The sequence below is a fragment of the Pseudophryne corroboree genome, chromosome 8, assembly GCF_028390025.1.
Source record: "Pseudophryne corroboree isolate aPseCor3 chromosome 8, aPseCor3.hap2, whole genome shotgun sequence".
Lineage (NCBI taxonomy): Eukaryota > Metazoa > Chordata > Amphibia > Anura > Myobatrachidae > Pseudophryne > Pseudophryne corroboree.
This window is the reverse complement of record NC_086451.1, coordinates 82,621,174-82,637,413: the sequence shown is the minus strand read 5'-3', so window position 1 is coordinate 82,637,413 and position 16,240 is coordinate 82,621,174. Positions and strand designations below refer to the sequence as shown.

The 16,240-nt window shown below is 46.8% G+C and overlaps 1 protein-coding gene across 2 annotated transcripts in view; it reads right to left on the bottom strand.

Moving 5' to 3' along the window:
* TTF1 (transcription termination factor 1) overlaps positions 1 to 16,240 on the bottom strand; it is a 154,005-nt gene that overhangs the window by 69,576 nt on the left and 68,189 nt on the right. For both annotated transcript variants that reach the window (XM_063936765.1, XM_063936764.1), the window contains exon 10: positions 14,874 to 14,963. In XM_063936765.1, the coding sequence (XP_063792835.1) occupies positions 14,874 to 14,963 (90 nt within the window). The remainder of the gene's footprint in view (positions 1 to 14,873; positions 14,964 to 16,240) is intronic.

The following is a 16,240-nucleotide window of genomic DNA, read 5'->3' as shown; positions in this document are numbered from 1 at the left end:
GACATGGGCACTCTAAAGAACTTTAGATGGGTGTGCACTGGCTCCTCCCTCTATGCCCCTCCTCCAGACCTCAGTTAAAGAACTGTGCCCAGAGGAGACGGACAGTACGAGGAAAGGATTTTTGTTAAGGGCAAGATTCATACCAGCCCACACCATCCACACTGTATAACATGGAATATACGCAACCAGTTAACAGTATGAACAAAACAGCATCAGCTAAAGACTGATCTTAACTGTAACATAACCCTTATGTAAGCAATAACTATATACAAGCATTGCAGAAATATGTCCGCACTGGGACGGGCGCCCAGCATCCTCTACGGACTAGGAGAAATAGATTTACCGGTAGGTTTAAAATCTTATTTTCTCTTACGTCCTAGAGGATGCTGGGGACTCCGTAAGGACCATGGGGATTACACCAAAGCTCCAGACCGGGCGGGAGAGTGCGGATAACTCTGCAGCACCGATTGAGCAAACATGAGGTCCTCATCAGCCAGGGTATCAAACTTGTAAAATTTTGCAAAAGTGTTTGAACCCGACCAAGTCGCCGCTCGGCAAAGCTGTAATGCCGAGACGCCTCGGGCAGCCGCCCAAGAAGAGCCCACCTTCCTAGTGGAATGGGCCTTTACCGAATTTGGTAACGGCAATCCAGCCGTAGAATGAGCCTGCTGAATCGTGTTACAGATCCATCGAGCAATAGTCTGCTTAGAGGCAGGAGCGCCAACCTTGTTGGCTGCGTACAGGACAAACAGTGCCTCTGTTTTCCTAACTCGAGCCGTCCTGGCTACATAAATTTTTAAGGCCTTGACTACATCAAGGAACTTGGAATCCTCCAAGTCACCCGTAGCCACAGGTACACCAATAGGTTGGTTCATATGAAACGATGAAACCACCTTAGGCAAAAATTGAGGACGAGTCCTCAATTCTGCTCTATCCACATGGAAAATCAGATAGGGGCTTTTGTGAGACAAAGCCGCCAATTCGGACACCCACCTTGCAGATGCCAAGGCCAACAACATGACCACCTTCCAAGTGAGAAATTTTAATTCAACCGTTTGAAGAGGTTCAAACCAGTGAGATTTTAAGAACTGTAACACCACGTTAAGGTCCCATGGAGCCACTGGGGGCACAAAAAGAGGCTGTATGTGCAGCACTCCGTTTACAAAAGTCTGGACTTCTGGGAGAGAAGCCAATTCATTCTGAAAGAAAATTGATAGGGCCGAAATCTGTACCTTAATGGAGCCTAATTTTAGGCCCATATCCACTCCTGTCTGTAGAAAGTGGAGAAAACGGCCCAGATGGAAATCTTCCGTAGGAGCATTCTTGGCTTCACACCAAGATACATACTTTCTCCAGATACGGTGATAATGTTTCGCCGTCACTTCCTTCCTAGCCTTTATCAGAGTAGGGATGACTTCCTCCGGAATGCCTTTCCCAGCTAGGATTCGGTGTTAAACCGCCATGCCGTCAAACGTAACCGCGGTAAGTCTTTGAACACGCAGGGCCCCTGCTGCAACAGGTCCTCCCTGAGAGGAAGAGGCCACGGATCTTCTGTGAGCATTTCCTGAAGATCTGAATACCTGGCCCTTCGAGGCCAATCTGGAACAATGAGTATTGTCTGCACTCTTTTTTGTCTTATGATTCTCAATATCTTTGAGATGAGCGGAAGAGGAGGGAACACACAGACCGACTGAAACAACCACGGTGTCACCAGGGCGTCCTCCGCCACTGCCTGAGGGTCCCTCGACCTGGCACAATACCTCCAAAGCTTCTTGTTGAGGCGTGACGCCATCATGTCTATTTGAGGAAGTCCCCAATGACTTGTTATCTCTGCAAAAACTTCTTGATAAAGTCCCCACTCTCCTGGATGGAGATCGTGTCTGCTGAGGAAGTCTGCTTCCCAGTTGTCCACTCCCTGACAGAGCGCTTATATGTTTTTCTGCCTAGCTAAGAATCCTGGTGGCTTCTGCCATTGCCACTCTGCTCCTTGTCCCGCCTTGGCGGTTTACATGAGCCACGGCTGTGACGTTGTCTGATTGAATCAGAACCGGAAGGTCGCGAAGAAGATTCTCCGCTTGTCGTAGGCCGTTGTATATGGCCCTCAATTCCAGTACGTTGATGTGTAGACAAGCCTCCTGGCTTGACCATAGTCCCTGAAAATTTCTTCCTTGTGTGACTGCTCCCCATCCTCGGAGGCTCGCGTCCGTGGTCACCAGAACCCAGTCTTGAATGCCGAACCTGCGACCCTCGAGAAGGTGAGCACTCTGCAGCCACCACAGGAGAGACACCCTGGCCCTGGGGGACAGGCTTATTTTCTGATGAATGTATAGATGGGACCCCGACCACTTGTCCAGAAGGTCCCACTGAAAAGTCCTCGCATGGAACCTGCCGAAGGGGATGGCCTCGTAGGTCGCCACCATCTTTCCCAGTACTCGAGTGCATTGATGGACTGACACTTTTTTCGGTTTTAACAGGTCTCTGACCATGTTCTGGAGTTCCTGGGCTTTTTCCATCGGGAGAAAAACCCTCTTTTGTTCCGTGTCCAGAATCATGCCTAAGAAAGATAGCCGAGTTGTTGGAATCAACTGTGACTTTGGTAGATTTAGAATCCAGCCATGCTGCTGCAGCACTCTCTGGGAGAGCGACACGCTTTTCTGCAATTGATCTCTCGATCTCGCTTTTATCAGGAGATCGTCCAAGTACGGGATAATTGTGACTCCCTGCCTGCGCAGGAGCACCATCATTTCCGCCATTACTTTGGTGAAAATCCTCGGGGCCGTGGAAAGCCCAAACGGCAATGTCTGAAACTGGTAATGACAGTCCTGTACAGCGAATCTCAGGTACGCCTGATGAGGGGGATATATGGGGACATGAAGGTATGCATCCTTTATGTCTAGTGACACCATAAAATCCCCCCCTTCCAGGCTGGAGATAACTGCCCGGAGCGATTCCATCTTGAATTTGTACTTTTTCAAGTACAGGTCTAGGGATTTTAAATTTAGAATGGGTCTGACCGAGCCATCCGGTTTCGGGACCACAAATAGGGTTGAATAGTACCCCTTCCCCTGTTGCACTAGGGGAACCTCGACAACCACTTGTTGTTGACACAGTTTTTGAATTGCCGCTAAAACTATCTCCCTTTCTGGGGAAGAAGCTGGTAAAGCCGATTTGAAAAAACGGCGAGGAGGCACGTCTTCGAATTCCAGCTTGTAGCCTTGGGATACAATTTCCATTGCCCAAGGATCCATGTCTGACTGAACCCAGACGTGGCTGAAGAGTCGAAAACGTGGCCCCACCGGCGCGGACTCTCTCAGTATAGCCCCAGCATCATGCGGTGGATTTAGTAGAAGCCGGGGAGGACTTCTGCTCCTGGGAAGTAGCCGTAGCAGGCATTCTTTTCCCTCTACCCTTACCTCTGGCGAGTAAGGAAGAGCCCCGACCTCTTCTAGATTTATGCGACCAAAAGGACCGCATCTGATATTGTGGTGTTTTCTTTTGCTGTGGGGGAACATAAGGTAAAAAAGTAGATTTACCCGCGGTAGCTGTGGAAACCAGGTCCGCGAGACCATCCCCAAATAAAACCTCACCCTTGTAAGGCAAAACTTCCATATGCCTCTTTGAGTTGGCATCACCCGTCCATTGGCGGGTCCACAGGGCTCGCCTAGCAGAAATCGCCATGGCGTTAGCTCTCGAACCTAGCAGCCCAACGTCTCTCTGAGCGTCTCTCATATATAAGACTGCGTCTTTAATGTGACCTAAGGTCAATAAAATGGTATCCCTATCTAGGGTATCAATGTCAGCTGACAAGGTATCCGCCCAAGTTGCTACAGCGCTACAAACCCAAGCCGACGCTATTGCCGGTCTGAGCAAGGCACCCGTATGTGTATAAATTGATTTTAAGGTAGTTTCCTGTCTGCGATCAGCAGGATCCCTGAGGGCTGCCGTGTCTGGAGACGGTAGCGCCTCCTTTTTGGACAAGTGCGTTAAAGCCTTGTCTACCTTGGGTGAGGATTCCCACCGTAACCTGTCCTGTGCAGGGAAAGGATACGCCATAAGAATTCTCTTGGGAATCTGCAGTTTCTTGTCTGGATTTTCCCAAGCTTTTTCAAATAACGCGTTCAGCTCATGAGATGGGGGAAAGGTTACCTCAGGTTTCTTTTCCTTAAACATGCATACCCTTGTGTCAGGGACAGAGGGGTCATCTGTGATATGCAAAACATCTTTTATTGCAATAATCATATAATGAATACCTCGCATCATCGTAGTCGACACTGGAGTCAGAATCCGTGTCGGTATCAGTGTCTGCTACTTGGGACAGTGGACGTTTCTGAGACCCTGAAGGGCCCTGTGACACAGTCAAAGCCATGGAATGACTCCCTGTTTTATCCCTGAACTCTGCTTTGTCCAATCTCTTATGTAATAAAGACACATTTGTATTTAAAACATTCCACATATCCAACCAATCAGGTGTCGGAGTTGCCGACGGAGACACCACAATCATCTGCTCCACCTCTTCCTTAGATGAGCCTTCCGCTTCAGATATGCCGACACACACGAACCGACACCCCCACACACTCAGGGATATATCTATATGGAGACAGTCCTCCAATAAGGCCCTTTGGAGAGACAGAGAGAGAGTATGCCAGCACACACCCAGCGCCACTGGACACTGGAATAAAATCCTAGTTAGTACAGCGCTTTTATATAAATATATAATTACACTCACTGCGCCAATTAAATGTGCCTCCCCCCTCTTTTTTGCCCTCTGTAACCGTGTTCAGCAGGGGAGAGTCCGGGGAGCCAGCTTCTCTGCAGTGTGCTGTGGAGAAAATGGCGCTGGTTAGTGCTGGAGGATCAAGCTCCACCCCCTCAGCGGCGGGCTTCGGTCCCGCTCAAATTATTTATACTGGCGGGGTTTTTTTTTAAATATACTGCCTCCGCAGTATCTAATCTATATGCCAGTGTCCCTTGAGGTTAATATTGCTGCCCAGGGCGCCCCCCCTGCGCCCTGCACCCTTACAGTGCCCGCTGTGTATGTGTGGGAGCAATGGCGCGCAGCGTTACCTTAGTGAAGATCTGAAGTCTTCTGCAGCCTTTGAAGTCTTCTTTCTTCTTAATACTTACCTGGCTTCTATCTTCCGGCTCTGTGAGGAGGACGGCGGCGCGGCTCCGGGACGAACGGCGAGGGTGAGACCTGCGTTCCGACCCTCTGGAGCTAATGGTGTCCAGTAGCCTAAGAAGCAGAGCCTATCATTTAAGTAGGCCTGCTTCTCTCCCCTCAGTCCCACGATGCAGGGAGCCTGTTGCCAGCAGTGCTCCCTGAAAATAAAAAAACAAACAAAAGTCTTTTTCAGAGAAACTCAGGAGAGCTCCCCTGCAGTGCACCCAGTCTCCTCTGGGCACAGGATCTAACTGAGGTCTGGAGGAGGGGCATAGAGGGAGGAGCCAGTGCACACCCATCTAAAGTTCTTTTGAGTGCCCATGTCTCCTGCGGAGTCCGTCTATACCCCATGGTCCTTACGGAGTCCCCAGCATCCTCTAGGACGTAACAGAAATCAGAAACCAGCCCAGTCGAAATTGCACAGAAAAATAACCTCCACCTTTACACCAAGAAATATATTTTTTCCAGATACGATGGTAATGCTTAGACGTGACCACCTTTCGGGCCTGTACCATAGTTGAAATAACCCTGGAAGGAAAACCTTTTCTGGCAAGAATCTACCTCTCAACTTCCAAGTCGTCAAACATAGCCATGATAAGTCTGGAAAGACGAACGGCCCTTGCTGAAGAAGATACTTGAGAAGAGGTAGAGGCCAGGGCTCTTCAAGAGACTTGGTCAGGAGGTCCGCATACCAGGCTTGGCGAGGCCAAACTGGGCAATTAGAATTGCCTGAACATTTTCCCCTTTTGAGTCTTTTCAGAACTCTGGGAATGAGAGGAATAAGACGGAACAGATACACGAACTGGCAAGTCCATGGTGCCGTCAAAGCATCCACCGCTGCAGCATGCGGATCTCTCGTCCTGGAACAGTAGCGATGCAGCTTCTTCTTGAGACGAGAAGCCATCATGTCTATCTGTGGACAGCCCCATCGGTGAACCGGCTGTTGAAACACCTGAGGGTGAAGGCCCCATTCCTCCAGATGGAGGACGTGCCTGCTGAGGAAGTCTGCTTCCCCGCTGTCACTCAACTATATCCCAATGCATCCTGTGGATACCCTGTGGACCCTGCAGGAGAAATGGTCCTTGTTGAAGAAGGTCCTTGAGAAGCAGCAGAGGCCAGGGTTCCTCCAGAGACAAGGTCAGGAGGTCTGCATACCAGGCCCGTCGAGGCCAATCCGGGGCAATTAGAATTGCCTGCACTCTTTCCTTTCTGAGTCTTTTTAGAACTCTTTGAATGAGAGGAATTGGAAGAAACAGGTAAACGAACTGGTAAGCACACTGCGTCGTCAGAGGGCCTACCGCTATCGCCCGCAGGTCCCTCGTTCTGGAATAGTAACGCAGAGCTTCTTGTTGAGACAAGTAGCCATCAGGTCTATTTCTGAACAACCCCACCGGTGAATACATTGTTGAAACACCTGAGGGTGAAGGCCCCAGTCCCCCGGATAGAGGTCGTGCCTGCTTAGGAAGTTCACTTCCCAGTTGTCCACTCCCGGAATGAACACAGCTGAAATGGCCCTTGCGTTGGCTTCTGCCCAGAGGAGTATCCTTGACACTTCTAGCATTGCGGCCCTGCTTCTTGTTCCTCCCTGACGGTTTATGTACACCATCTCCACAGCATTGTCTGACTGCACCTGTATGGCCTGATCTCGGAAAAGATAGGAGGCCTGCAGAGGAGCATTGTAAATTGCCCAGAGTACCAGAACATTTATTGGAAGCGAGGATTCCTGAATTCACCATCTTCCCTGGAACTGGGCCCTTTGGGTCACAGCCCCCCCCCCCCCTCTTCCCAACCGCGGAGACTGCCAACCGTAGTTAACAGAATCCGAAACTCCGACCTTCCACTAGGTGATAGACCTGTTCTTGCTCTTGGCAACAGGGATATTCTCTGGTGCATGTGCAGACGAAACCCTGACCACTTGTCCAGTGGATCTAGTTAGAACAGACGGGCATGGAACGGGTACTGGATTTCCTCGTAGGAAGCCACCATCTTGCCTAGCAGGCGTATGCAAAGGTGTACTGTGACCTTGCGGGGTCTAAGCTCAGAGTGGACCATAGCCTGAATCATCAAGGCTTTGTCCATAGGGATGAATACTCTCTGAGACACTGTGTCCAGGATCATTCCCAGGAACTGAAGTCTTTGCGTTGGTTCCATGTGAGTCTCCTGGAAGGCTAGGATCCATCCATTGTCTGTAAAAAGAAGAGTGGTCAAGTTGATGTTGTGCAACAGACTCTCCATTATTTTTGCGAAAACCCTCGGAACCCTGGAGAGGACACAGGGCAAGGCCTGGAACTGGAAGTGGCAGTCCTGTATGGCCTGATGAGAAGGCCATATTGGGATGTGCAGATATGCATCCCTGATATCCAGACACACCAGGAATTTCCCATCCTCCAGGCCAGAGACCACTGTTCGTAGATATTCCATCCTGAACTTGAATACCCTAAGGTGTTTAGGGATTTATGGTTCAAGATCGGCCGCACTGAACTGTTCAGTTTCAGTACCACGAATAGTGAATAAAACCCTCTGTTTTGTAACAGAGGAGGGACTAGAACAAAAACGTGCGTTTGTAGCAGCTATTGAATGGCGTCCTGTAAGGTATCGCTTGCTACGGGTGAAGCTGGAAAGCTTGACCTGAAGAATATGAGAGGAGGGAGTACATGAAATTCCAACCGGTAACCCTAGGAAACCAGGTCCCTCTCCCAAGGGTCCCGGCAGGTGTTCTCCCATACCTGGGCGAAATATTGTAGTTGAGCATCCACCTGAAAGTCTCCCTGCAGCTGGGGCCAACCATCATGCGGAGGGCTTAGTGGAGGAGGATCCGAAGGCCTGTTCCAGAGACCCAGCAGCTGCAGGTTTTCGGGATTTCCCTCTAGTACCTCTGGCTGCATCTGAGGCACCTCTGGCCCTGCCCCTAAACCTTGCCACACGAAAGGACTGTAGAGAGGGGCCGGGGTAGGGACATCTAGTCGGAGGCACAGCAGACGGCAGATAGATAAACTTACCTGCCGTTGCTTTAGAAATCTACTTCTTTAGTTCATCCCCAAACAAGACATCCCTGTAAAAAAAAAAAAGATTTACCACACCTTACTTGGAATCAGCATCCGCTCCATTGTTGCAGTCACAAAGCTCTGCGAGCTGAAACTGCCACAGCCTTGGAACGGGCATTAAGGAGGCCTATCTCCTTGAGCGCCTCACTCATGAAGTTACCAGCATTTTGGATATGTTGCAGTAGCGTCAGGATATCCTCCTGAGACATACTAGGGTATTCAATTATCCGCAAATTCGCGGCAATTTTTCGCCCGAAAATTTTTCGCAGCAATCGGCCGAAAATTGCAGCGAAAACGCTCCGTTTTTCGACCTATTCAATTCCGACCGGGTTTCACGTGAAAATTCTTGCAGTGAAAAGTGCAGGTGAAAATGGGGAAATCAGCCTGTACCCCAAAAAATGCTAAACTAACATAGGAAAACAGAAGAGAAGTGTGTTAGAGATCACATTAGAGAGTTTTTGGGGACTTAAATTGTGTGAAATGGCTGTTATATGCATTTTTTTTAAAATGCAAAAAAATTATAGAAAGCAAGTTTTTTTGTGCAAAATAAATGCTCTCATTAAATTTGGGGTACATGAAAATGGGTATAAGTATATATTTGGGTCATTTTAGGGTACTTTAAAAAAAAAGTGGAAACAGACCGATTACTCCCATCTGCAAGCCTAAAAAACACCTGTCCCACTCATAAAGCACCCCAATATACCTGTCCCATACCTTGAACCCCAATTTCCATCACTTTATTACTTTTTCACCCCAAAAATGACATGTCATTATTGGCCAATTAAAAATAATTAAAAACTTCAACGTGCCTAATTAGTCATTAAGGGGGGTGTCCCAGGAGTTCTGTACCATATCCAAACATTTTTACCTTAAAATAGTGACTTTTCCCAACTTTTCACCTGCTTCAGAGAAGGTGAAGTGAAATTAGTGAAAAAATGATCACCGATAAATTTTCCAGGATAATTGAATAGGCTGTAATTGCGTTTCACGTGAAAAGTCCGTTTTTTCACCCGAAAACCGGACTTTTCACGTGAAAAGTCCGTTATCACTGTTAATTGAATATACCCCATAGTGTGAAACCCTTCAATTATATTACCAGACTACTTAGCCATGGCCCTAGTGATCCATCCACAGGCAATGGAGGGCCTCTGTGTGACGCCCACAGCCGTGTAAATGGATTTGAGTGTAATCCCAATTTTACGGCCAGTCGAGTCTTTTAGGGTGACAGGTAATACAATGTAACATGACAGCATGGACACTGAGGTGTCCACAATCGGAGAGTTTTTGCATACCTTCCTATCCTCAGGGGAAACGTGAAGTAATGCAGTAACCTATTTGGGGTTTGAAATGTATTATTATTATTATTTTTAAGGATTAACCCACACTTCCTGAAAAAGTGTGTTCAATTCCCTGGAGACGGGAAAAGTGGCCATAGATTTTGTTTTTACATTAAAAACAACTCCTCCTCAGGATCAGTGTCCTCATAGTAGGGCTTCTACGCCAGGAGACAGAACCTACACACAGTATAGGTGAAATAACACAGTTCAGTGAAATAACACACAATATATAAGTGAAATAACAAAGTGCAGTGAAATAACACATAATCCTCAGACATTGCAATGGAGTGGAATAGAGAGGGAAAGACCAGTACACAATGCCACACAGTCAAAGCAGTGCTATGCTGGGCATAAACCGGAGCCTGCGATAAGACAGCTGGTTTCCTTTCCCCCTTTCTATAATCCCCCTGGTATCATATATAGTGATTTTAACAGGGTTTGTGGAGGAGCAGTGTGCTGTGTGCAGCCTGTAGTTAGGAGCCCCTGGAAATGGCACCTCTGAACCGCTGGTCCCGCTCCCCAGTAAGCCCCGCCCCCATAATGGTGCCCGGTCCCTATGTGAATATTTATACTGGCATTGTACTTTTTTATGGCTAAAACCCTGTTTAGAGCTAGCGCCAGTGTGGGTGTCCGCAGCGGGCACCTCAGCCGGCAGCCGAGTGACCATCGCGCCCTTATGCCGCCATTTCCACCAGGGACCTGCTAACCAGGACCCCGGTGCCTGTACTCACCACACCGCATCTTCAGCATCTGTTAGGGGTGGCGGCATGCTGCTGGCGTGTGCACACACAGTGTGGTATGTGAAACAGCGCCTCAGGAGCTTAATGTCCTGTCAGCGGGGATACGAACCATTAACTCTATAGGAAGTTGGTTCGGTCCGTCCCCCCTAAGTCCCACGACGCAGGCAGACTGGCGCCAACCAGTGCTGCCTGAAAATAATAAACTAAAATAAATTTCTGAAGAAAACTCTGGAGCTCCAGAGGAATGCACCCGACACTTTTTCTAAACTGAGTCTGCAGGAGGGGCATAGAGGGGAGGAGCCAGCACACACTAAAGATTTCTTAAAGTGCCAAGCTCCAATGGACCCGATCTATACCCCGTGGTAACTACGTTTCCCAGTATCCTCGAGGACGTTAAAAGAAAAACTTTACCACTACTGCTTTCTTAAGATAACAAACATTTACCACACTGGGAATCCTGCTGATTCTATCATGAACAGCAAACTACCATTTGTCTGTATCCTAACAGCGGCATCCAACAATACCGTCCACAAGTATTGGATACAGCTTCAGGGTGAACCTCACCACCCCCTACATGAAACTGCACAGAAATGCTGCTTCCTAGTCAGTCACATTGGCTGAACCTCGCTTTGAATTTCTCAAGGAGTTGGAATATTATTTACACACTACCAAGATTTATCTACCCCAATACATAAGGAGAGAACAACAGGCTGCCCAAAGACAGAGCCAATATCCTTATGCATATTGTACCCTTTACATGTATGTTTTATTTATGAATTCTTTTGTATGTACTATATTAGGTTGAAACAAACAATTGTCTAATATACGTGTACGAGTTTAGATTTTCTAATTGAATAAATTGTTCTTAAGGTTTTCATTATGAAATAGTTGTACTGTATTTATTTTGATGTATATATTTTTTACGATACTACTAGTAAGTTTGTGTACATTGAGCCATCAAAAAACAAAGGTTTCATTATTTCACTCTCACTCAAAAAAGTCCGTATTTCGGAATATTCCGTATTTCGGAATATTTGGATATGGGATACTCAACCTGTATATGATAAACTGATTGGTTCCACCTACCATATATATATAAAAAAAATTCTGTTTTAGACTGGCAGCTCCTAGGTGTTTTCACATCCCTCTTCATATCTGACTAATATTATATTATTTTTAATTACATATCATTTTTGTTCTGTTACTTCCAGCGCACTTGATATTGCCTAAGGCAGTGACAAAGACCTTCTTTCCCTTCAGTATTTGAATGTATATAGCATAGATCGCTCCAACATCCCCTTGACACTATGTATTTAACCTTGTACCCCCACATATGTGTGTAAGATAATATGTTATGTTGGGTTAGCGTACTTCCAAGCACCGTTACTTCACACGGCATGTCAATTCATGGTCTTGGGGGCTCCCATGGGCCGCCGAAGACATCCGAGTCAGCCGGGTGGTTGGCATGTCTCCTGGTTATTCTCTCATATCCCCACCATCTTGATTCCTATCAGCTAACACTCCATTCTCCAATCGCAAACTGCTCGGGGATCAGCTGACTCTAGCAGTCTATTAGCACAGAGGGAACCCTATGTAAGGCTGCTCTGGAGCACAGACCAGTGCCATACCAACTTCACTCCTGTTACCTGCTACTGGCTCCCAGCCGCTACTACTTGAAGTGTCCCGGTTCCAAGAGTGTTCCTGTTTGTTGTTTCTGACCCCAGTCTGCAAGAATCTGTATCAAATATATGCTGTGCACTCCAGACTGCAAACACTAACATTCATTCTGCACAATGCACTTCTACAAGTGTCAGCATTCATTCTGCAATCATTATACACTGAGCACTCCAAACTGCAAACATCAGTATTCATCCTACACAGTGCAACTACAGGCTGCAATCACCTGCATTCATTCTATTTAGTACACGTCACCCTGAAAACATCCACATTCATACCACAAAGTACACTTCAGTTTGCAAATTATCACAATCCTTTCTATGTAGTGCACTCCATTTTGCAAGCTTCAGTATCCACTCCACACAGTGTACTACAGTCTGCTGGCACCAACATTCATTCTTTGTGGTGCACTTCAGCCTGTGACTGTCAGTACCTATTCCTCACATACTCTCTGGAACAGTGGGGGTCATTCCGAGTTGTTCGCTCGTTATTTTTTTCTCGCAACGGAGCGAATAGTCGCTAATGCGCATGTGCAATGTCCGCAGTGCGACTGCGCCAAGTAAATTTGCTATGCAGTTAGGAATTTTACTCACCGCATTACGAGTTTTTTTCTTCGTTCTGGTGATCGTAATGTGATTGACAGGAAGTGGGTGTTTCTGGGCGGAAACAGGCCGTTTTATGGGCGTGTGTGAAAAAACGCTACCGTTTCTGGGAAAAACGCGGGAGTGTCTGAAGAAACAGAGGAGTGTCTGGGCGAACGCTGGGTGTGTTTGTGACGTCAAACCAGGAACGACAAGCACTGAACTGATCGCAGATGCCGAGTAAGTCTGGAGCTACTCAGAAACTGCTAAGAAGTGTCTATTCGCAATTCTGCTAATCTTTCGTTCGCAATTTTGATAAGCTAAGATTCACTCCCAGTAGGCGGCGGCTTAGCGTGTGCAAAGCTGCTAAAAGCAGCTAGCGAGCGAACAACTCGGAATGACCCCCAGTGTGCAGAGCTCCCCACCTGAAAAGTGGCCACATTAACCATACTGTATACAGCACTAATCTTTGTACTCAGCTCTCTCCACATGAGGAGGAACCTCATCAGGTATCCAAGCTTCATACATTCTCCAAGCCGACCCTCCGGTTCCTGATCCAAATACACAAAATCCCAAAGACCTGACACCATATATACGAGTGATGGGTGCACTGTACATCATCCATACGTCACATGACGTAAAATCATATAGAAGAAAATCATATAGAAGTGGGTCCAACTCTGTTGGACCCACTTCAGTCAGGCTTCCGTTCCCAACATTCCACAGAGACGGCACTGACTAAAGTGGTTAATGATTTGGTCACTACGAAGTCTAAAGGCCACTACTCACTACTTATTCTTCTAGATCTATCTGCTGCATTTGACACTGTAGACCACTCTCTTCTCATACAGACACTACAATCCCTAGGTCTTAAAGACACAGCCCTTTCTTGGTTCCTCTCGTACCTATCTAATCGCTCCTTCAGTGTTCGCTTCTCTGAATCCACCTCCTCTTCGCTACCTCTTTCAGTTGGAGTACCGCAAGGTTCAGTCTTGGGTCCTCTGCTTTTCTCTATCTATACCTCATCTCTTGGTAAACTAATCAGCTCTTTTGGTTTTCAGTATCATCTGTACGCAGATGATACTCAAATCTACCTATCCTCCCCTGACTTGTCCCTATCTGTACTGGACCGTGTCACTGAATGCCTTTCTGCTATCTCATCCTGGATGACATCTCGCCACCTCAAACTTAATATTTCAAAGACAGAGTTAATTATATTTCCACCGGCCAATAGTAGGTACCAACCTGACATCTCTATCACTGTTGAAAACTCGACTATCTACCCTACCCCACAAGCTCGCTGCCTAGGTGTCATCCTTGACTCTGATCTGTCCTTTGTTCCCCACATTCAATCTGTCTCAAGATCATGTTACATGCATCTAAAAAACATATCCAAAATACGACCATACCTTACACAAGACACTGCTAAAACTCTAATCCACGCTCTCATTATCTCCCGCATTGATTATTGCAATAGTCTCCTAACTGGTCTTCCCAAAACGAGACTCTCACCACTACAATCCATTCTGAATGCAGCGGCGAGGCTTATCTTCCTCGCTAGACGTTCATCGTCTGCAGATCCACTCTGTCAGTCCCTCCATTGGTTACCTGTATTCTACCGCATTCAATATAAAATACTTTTACTCACACACAAGGCCATTAACCAAACTACACCAACGTACATCACTTCGCTTATCACAAAATATCTCCCAACCCGACCTCTGCGCTCTTCACAAGACCTGCGTCTCTCATCCACACTCATTACTCGCTCCCACTCACGACTGCAGGACTTTCATCGGGCTGCACCCACTCTGTGGAATGCCCTACCACACACAATAAGACTCTCCTCTAGTCTCCAAACCTTCAAGCGTTCCCTCAAAACTCACCTCTTTAGGCAAGCGTATCAAATTCCTGAACCGCCCACATAACTTTCATAAACCTTGCTATCAAATTACATCCACTCTGTACAGTCCACACATATCCTCACATGTCTTCTCATTCTATGCAATAGATAGCACCTTTCCTTATGTACATATGCCTATAGATTGTAAGCTTGCGAGCAGGGCCTTCCTACCTCTATGACTGTTATCACCCAGTTTGTAATTGTTATTTCAAATTGTAAAGCGCAACGGAATTTGCTGCGCTATATAAGAAACTGTTAATAAATAAATAAATAAATAAAGTGAATCGCCCCTGTTGTCGTTCACTCACATCATTAATTCACATAAATGCATGGCAACCTACTGTCCGTGTACCATTGAATCATATGCACTAAGAGTGCAGTGTCAAAATAAAATGACTGCATTGTATTTGGAAAGTGCAGTCATACCTACCAGTTAATCATATTTATAGTGGTCTCTATGCCCAGAGGTCCTTCAAATGGGTTGATCCCATCGTTCATTCGGATTAGGGCAAGTTCAAACCTAAAAACATGGAAAGAATCAGTGTGGTTTGACAACTCCGTGTAATTGCACAAATGGACTTTATGTGACACGTAAAACTGGTAGGTATGTGATTCATTAAGTAGGGTGGCAGCCTGCATATAAATGCATAGGGGTTTCAATATGCAGCAACAGAGACTTTCAAAATCTGTCAGTACAGGTTATCGACTGACTGGGCTGCATTCTGATTGGATGACTGTGTCATATGATTGACAGAAAGATCCTTATAGTAAAGAGAAGGGTTGGTGATGCTGGCAGTCTATGAATATTACAGAGAGACGTATCATGCCTCTTACAGTATGAGCCCATTACAACCAATCAGCTTTTACCTATCATTTTATAGAATGGCTTGATACATCTCCTTCTATGTTTGCAAATCTCAAGCGTGAAGAGCCAGAGTAACTGAGTGCCAGTTGGAAGATAGGGATGCGGTCAAGTGACCACCACTTGGGATCCCGGCGGTCACCATGCCGACGCTGGGATCCCGCGCGATCAATCGCCCAACAGTTGGCATGCCAACTAACAGGCACTGATCCCACTCGTGGGTGTCTACGACACCCATAGAGTGGAAATAGAACCTGTGGCGAGTCTGCTGTGTGGCGAGTGCAGCGAGCCTGCAAGGGGCTCTGTTGCACTCAATGCCGGCAATCTGCAGTCGGGATCTCGGGGTCGGTATGCTTACCTCCGGGATCCCCACCACCGCTCTCACAGCCCCAACTCGGAAGATACACCTAGAACCATGGACTGCTATGGAAAATGGAATGAACGTCAGAGTTTACAACATGTTGGAAACCATTTTCAGCTTCTAGGATGAAGAATCTATTGATATAATTACTCTTGCAATACAAGTGGTGGCAGGAGCATCCAGACATTGTGTGCACTTTACGATATATCCACTTGTCCAGGTAAAGTAATCTAGCTCAGATGAGCATATAAAATCTATCTATTGTCTTGAGGTGTCTACAGATGCGTCCTCATATATCTAGCTTCAATACACCACGCAACGTGAGATACTTGGCATGAGTGAGCTGCCAGGTCCCATGAAACTCTGCTAACGTCAGGAGTCTTTTTTTGTTGTTGCCGAAAATGCATCTTATTCGCAACAAAATGCGACTAGGATGCACGAGGAGACTGTGTTGATTAATTTGATATAGGACACTTGTATATTGTGTGTGACTGAGTCTGTATATGGAGCAGAACAGAGTGTGTATTGGAAAAAAGATGTGGCTGCTACATTGTAGCACTTTGTGTACAAATTC